Genomic DNA, 13,273 nt, shown 5'->3' on the forward strand with positions numbered 1-13,273 from the left:
TGTTCATTAATACTGAAATAATGATATTATGAAAGGAATTTTGATTAAAATTAAGGGGAAAGGGATGAAAAAAATAAAAAAAGGGTTGAAAAATGCCTTTTTTTTAAATAACTTAATAACGGTAGGAAATAGAAAAAAAAGTTTCAAGTAAAAGTTGTAGAGAAAAAAATTCTACACAAAAAAGTTCCTCTTCATTTTTTTGTTATCTGCTTTAGATTAGCTGCAAAAAATAAAAATTAAATTTGCTTTGTAATTAATTATAAAAACTTACTAGAATTATTACGGCCCTGTACCACGCAGCGCACGCGTTTCATCTACAAGCACTAACACAGTTACATGTACTGTGTTGTGACGGACTGCGCAAGTTCGGAAAGAATCTCCCGGTTGTCTGTACATAATATTGAGAGCACATGTTTGTAAACCTCGAAACACGTTTATTTTTAATTTTTTTGAGTGAAATATAAAAATATAAAAGTGACGTTTAACAGATTTTAAGTAAGTAATAATTGTACAGTTTATTTATTTAAGTTTAGAGTGTATATTAAATTAAAATATTGGAGAAAAAAATTTAATTCTGTTGTATTCAACTTCTAACGTATATTTAGTAAATTTCAAGATAATCAAAACGGAGTAATAAAAAAGCTACAATTTATAATTAGTTAATTATTGGTTATTAATTGGAGTGAAATCATTTTGATTTAAATAGTTGCCATAAAAATTTAATCATAAATATCATAAGTATACGCCTTTCAATTAATAATTATGTTTAATATCAAGTCGCAAAAGTAAACAATTAATTCAGTTCCATTTTATTACACATTTAGCAAAAATGGATATTTTTCTCTAGATAAAATTCTTTATTTATATTATAAAAATCTTTTCTTAAAATTAATCTCACTTTTTTAAAAATTTTTATGACTTTAAAGCTGTAACACAGAATTTTTTTTGCTTTCAAATAAATAATGCATGTTCAATTTTTTTTAAGTACTTAGATTAAGTAAATATAATTTTATTTTAATAAGCATAAACTTTTTTTTCAGTTTATTAAAAATGGATAATACGACGGTGTCATGTACAATTTGTGGACAACTTCTGCGCAATGAAACTCCAATACGAACTGTTCAGGCCAAAGGATTGGCAAATTTAATTAATAACAGTAAAATTAGACTTGATGATAAATGGAAATTGTGGGATGGAAAAATTTCATACGATTTCCATGAAAATTGTGTTAAATCATATTCTCGTTTGAGATCGTCTGACATACCTCGAAAAAAACCGAAACTGGAGAAACCTCGTGAACTCAACTTACCACCATCATCATCATCAACAATACAAGTACCAGTAACGATACCAGTACCAGTATCTTCTTCAGGTATAAACTCGACGACATCATCAAGCTTAAATTTCGATTACAAAAATCTTTGTATATTTTGTGGCAAAAATTGGGATAAAGCTCATAAAATAGGACATGTTATTAAAAATAGCTATTTTTCTGATAGAATTCTTGAAATTGCTGATCGGGACTATGATGATACGACGTTTTTATTGAAAGAAAGATTACGTGCTACTGATTTAGTTGCAGTTGAAGCCAGATATCACAAAAAATGCTATGATTCTTTTATGAATCCTCCACTTAAAGAACCAAGAACATCATCAAATATTCACGAAGATGCTGCATTCCAAGAAGTTTGTGACCATATTGAAAAAAGTAATAATTTTAGATTTAAATTATCCGATTTGCGCAAAATCATGGGTGATAATTTAATAAATCCGGATAAGTTATTTAAAAAACTACAGCAAAAGTACGGTTCTGAAATAATGGTTACCCGGAGTCAGGGTAGAGAACCTGTTGTTTACTATAAATCTTTTAATATTGCTGGTGTGTGTAGTGATTGGTTTTGTGCTAATGATAACTTTGATGAACTACAAAAGAGAACAATTTTGACTGTCGCATCAGAAATCCTTAAAGCTGAAATAAAGGATTTTCGATATGAGAAAGATCGTTACCCTGCAAGCAGCAGCTTTCTTAATGGTGTCATTCAGGATATCCCTCCACTCCTAACATATTTTCTTGGTGATTTACTATCTACTGACAATGACAAAGAAAATTGCATTAAACGTGATAATATTGCTCATTCAATTGTGTCAATACTCCGACCAAACAGTTTTATTTCTACTTTACAATTAGCTCTTGGCACTTATATTTACAGAAAAACTGGTTCACGACTAGTAATTGATGTTTTATCTAAATTAGGAATCAGTGCTTCTTATCACAGTATTCAATTGCATGAAGCTTCAACGATAAAAGATCCTCCAGAGTTTCGAATCACCGAAGAAACTTTTGTACAGTTCGTGTATGATAATACAGACCATAATACAAGCACATTAGACGGGAAAAGAACTTTTCATTGTCTAGGAGGCATTGCGTGTTATACTCCTGAGTCTGGAATTTCATATGAAGGTGGTTCCAAGAAATTGAAAAAAATGCCCACTGCGTCGGAATTAGCATCAGAGAAAACGATACCAATAATACCTTATGGAGCTTTTAATTCCACAGCGTTAGACACGGTAGTTTTTGTTAATGTCAATAAATTACAACTTGGTTCTCGACCACAACTATCACAATCGTATGCTACTTATTTATGGGCAAAAAAATTTAAGATTCCTAATTTACCATCATGGAGAGGCTTTATGGAAGTTGTATGTTGTGATTCAGAATATTTCGTTTCCAGCATCTTGTGTCTGCCATTCATTAATGAGCCTCCTTCTAAGTTAACTACTCTTAACACCGCTTTACACTATTCCCGTGAAGAATGTAATCGAAGGAATCAAAAAACTTGTTTTGTAACATTTGATCAACCACTCTACTGGAAATCGCGAAGTATTGTTGCAAACTCAACTACATTGCCAAATGTCGTTGTACGGTTAGGTGGCTTTCATATGATTCTGTCGTATTTGGGGTCGATTGGGTACATCATGGACGGAAGTGGTCTAGAAGATTTGTGGGGCGTAGTTTATGCTGGTGAATCTGTGAAAAAAATGATGTCTGGTCATGCTTATTCAAGAGCTATACGTGCGCACATTCTAACATTTACTGCTCTGGGTATTACGATTTGTAATACTATAAATTTGGACAAAGGCTTTGAACAATTTCTTATAAATTTTTTTAAAGACTGGGATACTAATCCTCCGTTCATGAGTCATCACAATTCTGATCGCACTATTAATGATATGATGAATAAATTTATTGAAAAGTTGAATGTACTGGAAACAATTGGGCCTACTGCTAAACTATGGATTCAATATATGAAGGCTGTAATCATTGCACTGCAATTTATTGAAGCTGAGCGATTGGGTGACTGGAAATTGCATTTACAAGCTGTTCGCGATATGTTGCCATATTTTCATGCATCAGGTCACTTTGCGTATGCTAAAAGTGCACAAGTTTATTTACAAGACATGGTTCAGTTAGAGTCACAAATGGATGATGAAGAATATTATAAGTTTACATCGGAAGGTTTTTTCACAATTCGTAGGACTGATAAGGCCTGGTCTGGTGTATGGAGTGATATGACCATCGAACAAACTCTGAACCGTTTTTTCGGAACTGATTTGAAACATGGTCGAGGTGTTACACCAAGTGTTGTAACTAGATATTTACTTGCAATGCCAACAGCATTCAATATAATGAATTGTTTAGAAGAGTACTGTAATTTATCGTCCTACACAAGTGAACAACATATTGACTTATGCAAAAGTCGTATGAATCAAGATAACGAGGATATTGATAGATTTGTCTTTTGGTTTAATGAACATGCTCCATTTAAAGATAGATCATCACTTGTTTCATTATCAACTGGAATTGTTGGTGGAGATAATATAGACTGTCATTTAGCCGTGGAAAAAGGTTTAAAAGGGATGGCATCTATGGAGGATAAGAATGGAGATAATATTTCTTTATCTAATGTTAATAAGGTAAAAAATTTAGGTGCTGCTAAAAATAAAGTGCATATTGGTGATGAAGAATATGTCGCTGTGGACGCCTCTCTACTATTTCAAAGAATATCTATCGTAATTCGGGGTAATACAGACCTCACACGTACTGCATTACGGTATGAGCTATCACCATATCCTTTGAGTTTGTTTGATAAACATGGCTTTATGAGAAAAACACCAAAAAGTGAGTTATACAAAGTTTTCAAGAGCATAAACATACAAAATCCTGTTGAATTCATAAATCATCATATTCCTGTCATTGATGGAGGTTGGTTACTGCACCAAGTTTCGTGGCCTCATGGTTATAAGTACGTGCAAATTTTTGATATATATTTGAGATACATAAAAAGTCACTTTGGAACAAATGCCTTCATTGTTTTTGATGGATACGATAAGGATAATATCGGTGTAAAATCATATGAAAGATTTCGACGTAAGGAAAAAAATATGGCTGCTGATTTAGACTTTACTCCTGAGATGTTAAATCCTTTGACTAAAGCTAAATTTTTATCTAACATTGCTAACAAAAAGAAATTTGTAGATTTTCTAACATCTTTTTTAAAATCTAATAATATAAATGTTCAAATCGCTCGTGAAGATGCTGACGTACTCATTGTTAAAACAGCAATACAAATAAAAGAAAGAACTAATAATCCAGTGATTGTCATTGGAAATGATACTGATTTATTTGTGATAATGATTGCTCTTACTCCAGAATATTCAAATTTAGATTTTTGTAAAGTTTCTAGTGGCAAGAAACCGTACACATTTTACTCAACCTCTGCTCATATTAAAATGAAATCATTTATATTATTTGCTCATGCGTTCGGAGGGTGTGATACGACAAGTGCTATATTCAGAAAAGGCAAGAAATCTATCTTGAATTTGCTACAAAAGGAGGAAGCTTTACAGGATGCATGCCAATGCTTTTATTACGCTCACAGCACTACTGACACAATCTATGAAGCAGCTGAACAATTTATTTTTAGTTTATATAAACAGAATAAATCCACAAAGGCAGCTTCCATTGATCAATTACGATATGATTTATTTACATCAACAGTAGCACACGCAAAAAAAGAACTATCGCTAGCAGTTTTACCACCAACTCCATCATCACTGCGTCAACATGCATACCGTGTATTTTATCAAATTCAAGAATGGTTGGGTAATGAGTTGAATCCAGAGGAATGGGGGTGGAAAAAGACAACCACTATGATGCTTCCTATCACCAATACTGATGATCCAGCTCCAAAGGACTTGTTAAATCTGGTAATTAAAATTTATAAAAAAAATAATTTTGACTTTTTAATTTATGATTAAATTTCTAAAAGGCTTGTAATTTTTTTTTACAGATTAGCTGTGGGTGCACAGGTGACTGTACCACAGCTCGGTGCACGTGCAAAAAAACTGGATTACGTTGTACTCAATTATGCAAAAATTGTAATGATAACAGCTGTCATAATATTACATTAAAAGTTGGGATTGAACGAGATGAAAATTATGATGATAATGATGATGTAAATGATCAGGATATGGATCCAGATGTAGCTGAGCGAACATACGAATTTGAACATTCAGACAATAGTTCTGATGAAAATGAAGACTTATATAATCAAGAGGAAGAGATTAATTTTATTAATTTCTAAAAGAATTATAAATATGATAATTTAGTTTAATTATTTGTGTTTAAATTTTGTAATTTTTCAATAAAAAAATATTCATTGATATGTACATAAAAATATTATTAAATTTGACTAACATGCATCTAAAACCAATTTTTTAATAGCAATTTTCAACAAAATGTTTGAGAAGCATTTCCAACATTCCATTAAATAATTTAAATTAGACATTTCGAGTTAAAAAAATACAAGTAAGTTGTAGGTTAATTGTCTATCGCAGTTGCACGCATTACGTTATTGCAACTTTCAGTCAGCTGTATGATTTGTAGAGGGGAAAACATATGTAGTAGTGTTAGTACATATTTATGTGATGCGCGCGCTGCGTGGTACAGGGCCGTAATAATTCTAGTAAGTTTTTATAATTAATTACAAAGCAAATTTAATTTTTATTTTTTGCAGCTAATCTAAAGCAGATAACAAAAAAATGAAGAGGAACTTTTTTGTGTAGAATTTTTTTCTCTACAACTTTTACTTGAAACTTTTTTTTCTATTTCCTACCGTTATTAAGTTATTTAAAAAAAAGGCATTTTTCAACCCTTTTTTTATTTTTTTCATCCCTTTCCCCTTAATTTTAATCAAAATTCCTTTCATAATATCATTATTTCAGTATTAATGAACACATTTTTACTCATTGCGCCAAAACTGGTCAGATCATGGTTTCATTTAACTTTTTACTGGACTATGTGTGTGTAAACCTCTCGTAACTTTTGAACGGCTTGACCGATTTCATCGCGGTTGGAATCATTCGAAAAAGCTTCGCCAAACTTAGATTTCCTGTAAGTTGGAACCGATTCGGACCAGTAGATTTCGAGAAATTGCAAAAAAAGTTGTTTTTTTTTTCATTTTTTTTTTAAATATCTCCGAATTGGCTGAACCGATCAACTTCAAAAACTAATCAGCTCTTAACCTTGAAATCCCGCATCAATCGCCACATAGAGCGTCAGAATCGGTTGATGCGTTCGTGAGATATCGTCGAAAAAAATCGAAAAAAGTGTTTTTTTGTAATAACTCCGAAATTTTTTATCAGATCAATTTTTTTGTTCAGATTAATTTATAGAACTCAAAAAACCACATCGATCGCCGCCTACCGCCTGAAAATCGGTTGATTTATTAAAAAGTTACAGCAGTTTGAAAATTAGAAAAATCGTGTTTCATCGAATTTTGATAAGACTTTTGAGCTCGAAGAGCTCAAAAACATAGCAAAGCTGTCTCTTTGAGCTCGGAGAGCTCAAAATAACACATAAATTGTATTTTTGAGCTCGAAAACGTCATAAGTGCAATTTTAAGCGCCTAGGTATGGAATTAGCAGGAAGTTGCAGGGATGGCCTTTAGGGTCAACTGTTTTTCTAATTTTTTATTAAATTGTATTTCTTAAAAGAATGTAAAAAAATTATGTATGAGCATACCAGTTCTGTTCAGTGCCGCCAGAGCTCAACTATCTAAGTACCCGCGTAACTAACCTCAATTACCCGTTTTTATCCGACAGAGGGCTAGGCTTTACTCGAGTTCATATGAAAAAATCATTTATTAAACTGTAACAAATAATTTTGATCGGTAGGTACAAAATATTTGTTTGTCCCAAATAAATGAATAAAAATTTTTTACTAAATCAATTTAGTACTCTGTACTAAATCTTTCTATCAGTGTGGTTTTTAAAATTTAACTAAGAAAAATCAAATATTTCGAGGTTATTTGTTCTGCGATCTTAAAAGTAAATTAACCTATTTCTACGTCTTATACTGCTTATTCATTAAAAAATGAAAAAAAATTATAAAATGAAATCTTTGCTTACAAATGAATCTTATAATAGATTAATTAAAAAAAAAAAATTAACATTGTTTTTCGATTAGAAAAAAAAATTTTTTTTAATTTAGCTTAAAAAAATTAGGAAAACGGTTGACCCTGAAGGCCATCCCTGCAACTTCCCGCTAATTCCATACCTGGATGCTTAAAATTGCACTTATGCCGTTTTTGAGCTCGTCAAGCTCAAAAATACAGTTTATGTGTTGTTTTGAGCTCTCCGAGTTCAAAAAGATAACTTTTCTATGCTTTTGAGCTCTTTGAACTCAAAAGTCTAATAGAAGTTTGATAAAACACTATTTTTTTAATTTTCAAACCGCAATAACTTTTGAATGAATGAACCGATTTTCTTGCGGTTGGCGTCATTCGACGCAGTTTTTTAAGCCTCATAAAGAATCTTTAAGTTTTAATTGATCAAACCAAAAATTTCGGAGTAATTCCGAAAAAACGCTTTTTTGGATTTTCTGTCCTGCACGATATCTCTCGAACGAATCAACCGATTTTGACCGGATTAGCGGCAATCGACGTGGTTTTTCAAGGTTAAGAGCTGATTAGTTTTTGGAGTTGATCGATAGAACCGTTTGAAAGTGATTTCAAAAAAACCACTTGAAAAAATTTTTTTTTTAGATTTTTCGAAATTCATCGGTCCGAATCGGTCCAAATTATATTCAAAATCTAAGTTTGGCCCTGCCGTTTCAAATGGCACCAACCGCGATGAAATCGGTCTAACCGTTCAAAAGTTATAGAAAGTTTACATACTTACATACTTACACACACACACACACACACACACACACACACACACACACACACACACACACACACACACACACACACTCGGGGCAGAAGAGATACTGCTACCGGGCGCATCTCCCCGAGCGGATGGGAGAACGCTCGCTGTCCTTGGATGACATGGTGTCTCTTAGTTGACAAGTTACAGAGGGTAGGAGCTAAATAAAATACGCTCCCATGGACAAAACTCCCCTTAATGGGTTGGTCACACTAACTGACCTAGCAAGAAGGAGATCGTCCTCTGTTGTAAACCACTGGGAGTGTCCGGAACCTGTGTCGTAGTTTCCGACGATGCAGGCCACGGCTGATGTGAGCTTGCTCTGCCGAGGTGTAAATTACAGCAGTAGATCAGGAGCCAGCCACCTCGGGCCTTGATCAGGGAGTACGCAGTGAGTGCTAGAGATCGGAATCTTCACCGTTCCGAGCGAGTCTAGTCCGTCCGTGTATTCCGGGACTGGCTAAATGTCGACTAGGCCTCAGGGAACTGAGGTAGGAGTACTATCTCCGAGGGTACACCCGTTCCTAGTTATGACAACCCGCTCCACTCCGTACGATGCGCTGGTAAATCAAAAAAGTATGAGTAATTTACAGGAAACAAGCAAGAGTGGAAACGGGCTACATGCCCAACAAGCAGCGATTGACGCAAGCGCTGAAATGAAGCGTTCGCAAGCCCTCAAACGCCTTGAAAAGCTGATCAGTGAGTTGAATGATTTCGTCCAACCAAAGGTCAACATTCACAAAGAGATAAAGGCCAAGACGACTGGTGTAGCTAACGCCCTTCAAAGGTTTGAGAAGCTGGACGAAGAGTGGCGCTTATCATTGCAGCGCATTTCCCATGCTACACCGGAGAAAGCCTGTCAGGCTGTCGTCGTGACTGACGAAGCAATGGACACCGGAGCCAAAGGTGACGGTGAATCAGTCGCGGAAGACAAAAGTAAAGCCAGCAGCAAGTCAGGTAAGAGAAAAGATCGACCTTCTCCTGACCCAGCAATCAGCCTAGTTGTGAAGAAAAAGGATTTGAAGAAAAGCCCTCCGCAAGGAGCGGCAGTACGAAGCGACGAACAGGAAAAAGCGTTGGTTTGGCAAAAAGTTCAGTCCAAGAAAGAGCTAAAGCGACAGAAGAAAGAGGTGCTCTCAAAACAGATGACAAAGGAGCCCTGATCTGAACCCAAGCGAAAGAAACCGCGGAAATGGATCAGACCAGATGCCCTCATCATCCGGCTGACAGAGAAAGCAAAGTACGCCGAGATCATGCGCCGAATAAAACAGGACGTCCCTGATGATCAGGTCCGCAGTACGGTAGAGAAGATCCATAAGACCAATCCTGGAGATATGCTGATAACTCTTTCAAGGAAGAACACCGACAAAGGCCAAACATTGAGGAAGACCATTGCAGACATACTGAAAGAAGACGCAAGAGTAACCTGCAAAGGACCACAGGAGGTAATTGAGATCCGAGACGTCGATGATGACACAACGAAGGACGACATCAAGGGTGCCCTACAAAAGGAAGCTGGAGATGGCTGTGAGATACCACTAGAGGCAATCAAGATCCGTAAGGCCTATAGAGGTACTCAAATTGCCACAGTAATTCTACCAGCAGCAACAGCACAGAAACTACTGGATGGAAGTAGCAAAATCCGGATTGGTTGGGTTAATTGCCGAATAAGGGCAACGAAGAGACCTATTCAATGCTTTAAATGCTGGCATTTCGGACATCATGGATCCCAGTGCAGAAGCAAGGTGGACCGGTCGAAGCTTTGCATCAGGTGCGGACAAGAAGGGCACAAGATTTCTGATTGTAAAAATCCAGCCAAATGTGCATTATGTGCTGAGATTGAAAGTGCAGAGAATGTTACCCACCATGCCGGTACTTATAAGTGCCCGTTATTTCAGGAGGCACTCCAGAAGTTGACGAACAAACAAACATGAGGATACTGCAGCTCAATCTCAACCATTGTGAGGCAGCGCATGACCTGCTCATGCAATCCGTGCGAGAACTAGAGCTTGACTTGGTACTGATAGCAGAGCCATATAAACACCTGAGTACCCAACCCTGGGAATCTGACAGCACATCCAAAGCTGTCATCTGGTCATGTGGCAAGCTCCCTTTCCAAAATGCAGTCGACAACAGCAATGCCGGCTTTGTAGCAGTATCAGTAGAGGGCATCCGCTTCTATAGCTGTTACGCACCACCTAGCCTCTCTACCGTCGAATTCACCGCATTTCTGGATCGACTTACCGAGGACGCGAAGCATTACCACCCAGTGGCAATAGCCGGGGACTTCAACGCCTGGGCAGTAGACTGGGGCAGCAAGTATACAAACGCGCGAGGAAAGGAACTACTAGAAGCCTTTTCTACATTAGATGTAGTACTGCTCAATAGTGGCGATACACCAACCTACACCAAAGGAGACGCAAGTTCTATTGTAGATCTCACATTCGTCAGTAGCAGCCTCACCAGAGGTAATATCAACTGAAAGGTGATGGATATCTACACATCCAGCGACCACAACGCGATTCTCTGGGAAATATCAAACGTCCAGAGCCCGAGAAGACCTAAAAAGCAACTTAACACCATTGGTTGGAAGGTAAAAACTCTTGACCCTCAAGTGCATTGTTAGTAGCTCTCAATAGTGACCAGATTATCGCGGGCTGCGCAGAAGAAAAGACCAAGGACCTGATGAAAAGAGTGACCCAGGCTTGTGATGCCAGTATGTCTCGTAGACGTGGCATGAACACAAGACCTTCCGTTCACTGGTGGAACGACCACATCAGCGCCTTTCGTAAAGAGTGTCATCAGAAGAAAAGAATATCTCAGCGTGGCTACCGACGACCTAACTCTGCGGAGCTGGTCGCAGAGTACAAAAAAGCTCATCGATCCCTGAACAAAGCCATCAAAGATAGCAAAAGAAAATGCTGGAAGGAGCTCATCAACGAGGTGGACAGAGATCTGTGGGGTAGGCCGTATAAGGTGGTCATAACCGATCTTAAAAACCAGCTAATGCCATCATCCACGTGTCCTCAACTCCTACAGACGATCGTAAACGCGTTGTTCCCCGAACAAAGCGAGTTTAACTACCTATCAGCGCAGAATGAAATGGATGACATTCCATCTGTCACGGAGGAAGAACTGATGGAAGCTTGTAATAGTGTAGGGAACAATAAAGCGCCGGGATTGGACGGGGTCCCCAATATTGCTTTAAAAACAACTATAAAAACAGTGCCATCATTGTTCCTGGACGTCTACGACACATGCCTCAAGAAAGGGATTTTCCCTCGGAAGTGGAAGCAGCAACGACTAGTACTACTTCTAAAAGAGAAAAAGCCACCAGAAGAACCGTCATCGTATCGACCACTTTGTATGTTAGACACGGCAGGTAAGATATTTGAGCGTATAATCCACCAAAGAATAGAAGCAGTTGTCGATCCACTCCTGGCAGATAACCAGTATGGTTTTCGGAAAGGACGATCAACCCTGGACGCAATCAATCTGGTTGTTGCAACGGCCAAGGAGGCAATCGAAGGGATCAGATGGAAGGGTGGAGCGAAGAAGTACTGCCTGGTGGCCACTTTGGACATCAAAAATGCCTTCAACTCCGCCAATTGGGACTGCATTATGCAAGCCCTGGAAGAGAAAAACGTACCAGGATACCTACGTAGGATAGTGGCTAGCTACTTCACGGAAAGAATCCTGAGATACGACACGAAGAATGGTGCAAAAGAGTATGATATTACCGGAGGTGTACCCCAGGGTTCCGTTTTGGGTCCACTTCTGTGGAATGTCATGTATGATGGCCTGCTGAGACTGACTCTTCCAAGAAGTGTCAAGCTTGTTGCATATGCAGATGATGTAGCTGTCGTAATCGTTGCTAAACACCTAGATGAGATAAACCACATGTTCGGTATCACTTTTGAGAAAGTTAACCGGTGGATGGACTCAATGAATCTACAACTGGCTAAACAGAAGACTGAGGATGTGCTTATTACCAGCAGAAAAGTGATAGAGACCATAAAGCTGAAAGTCGGAGAACAAGAAATCACATCACAACCATATATCCGATATCTGGGAGTGATGCTTGATGCCCGACTCAACTTTAAGCAGCAAGTCGAACACGTGAGTGTAAAAGCATCAGCAGTGGTAGCTAGCTTAGCACGACTGATGCCAAACGTCGGAGGCCCAAAGCAGAGCAGAAGACTACTGCTATCATCTGTAGTCACATCAATGCTCACTTACGGAATATCTATCTGGGCGGATGCACTAGAGAAGCAAGAATCATGGAGAAAGGCTGGACCAGTCTACCGTCTGAGTGCCTTAAGAGTAGCAAGCGCCTTCCGCACAATATCTATGGAAGCAGTGTGTGTCATTTCCGGAACTTTGCCTCTCAGAGTCTTAGCTGAGGAAAGACGGATCCTTTACCAACGAAAGAAGTCAACCACACTAAGCGCTGAGGAGCTTAGAACAGAAGAACGGCAGAAGAGCATAAGTCGATGGCAACTACAGTGGGATGCCACAGTGAAGGGTAGGTGGACGCATCGTCTCATATCAAGGATCAACGTTTGACTAAACCGGAGTCACGGTGAGGTCAACTATTATCTTACGCAGATGTTATCAGGACACGGCTGTTTCAGGGCGTATCTCCACCGCTTTAAGCATGATAATTCCCCAGAGTACCCGTCCTGCCCAGGAGTCAATGAAGATGCAGAGCACGTCTTCTTTGAGTGCCCACGTTTTTATCCACAGCGAGATGAGCTGGAGAATATCCTGAAGAGGAAAATCCAACCAGAGACAATAGTAGAAGCAATGCTGTCATCAGAGGCTGCCTGGAATGCCACAAACACGTTTGTCACGGGAGTCCTCTCAGACCTGCGGTCCATAGAAAGAAGAAGAGCGAATGACGCCAATTAGAAGGAGGAAAGAATAACACCCTAGCCACCAGAAGAAAGAGCAGTAGCTAAATCCTCCCCTCACGAAGTAATGCCTGACGGTGGTTTCCATGAGG

General features: G+C 38.0%; 1 protein-coding gene across 1 annotated transcript; it reads left to right on the plus strand.

The window, feature by feature from the left end:
- Positions 1-202: 202 nt before the first annotated feature.
- On the plus strand, positions 203-5,655 carry LOC123263201. The gene is made up of 3 exons (XM_044725771.1): positions 203-495; positions 1,041-5,268; positions 5,352-5,655. Exons 2-3 carry the CDS (start codon positions 1,051-1,053, stop codon positions 5,643-5,645), a joined length of 4,512 nt encoding a protein of 1,503 aa, XP_044581706.1. The 5' UTR covers positions 203-495; positions 1,041-1,050; the 3' UTR covers positions 5,646-5,655.
- The last annotated feature ends 7,618 nt before the right edge of the window (positions 5,656-13,273 follow it).

This window comes from Cotesia glomerata, linkage group LG4 (assembly GCF_020080835.1).
Source record: "Cotesia glomerata isolate CgM1 linkage group LG4, MPM_Cglom_v2.3, whole genome shotgun sequence".
NCBI classification, from domain to species: Eukaryota; Metazoa; Arthropoda; class Insecta; order Hymenoptera; family Braconidae; genus Cotesia; species Cotesia glomerata.

Bases quoted from the DNA above. Each gene is read 5' to 3' on its own strand.
- LOC123263201 (XM_044725771.1), top strand. From the start codon at position 1,051: ATGGATAATACGACGGTGTCATGTACAATTTGTGGACAACTTCTGCGC. The intron at 5,269-5,351 runs GTAATTAAAATT...TTTTTTTTACAG, and splicing joins CAAAGGACTTGTTAAATCTG to ATTAGCTGTGGGTGCACAGG.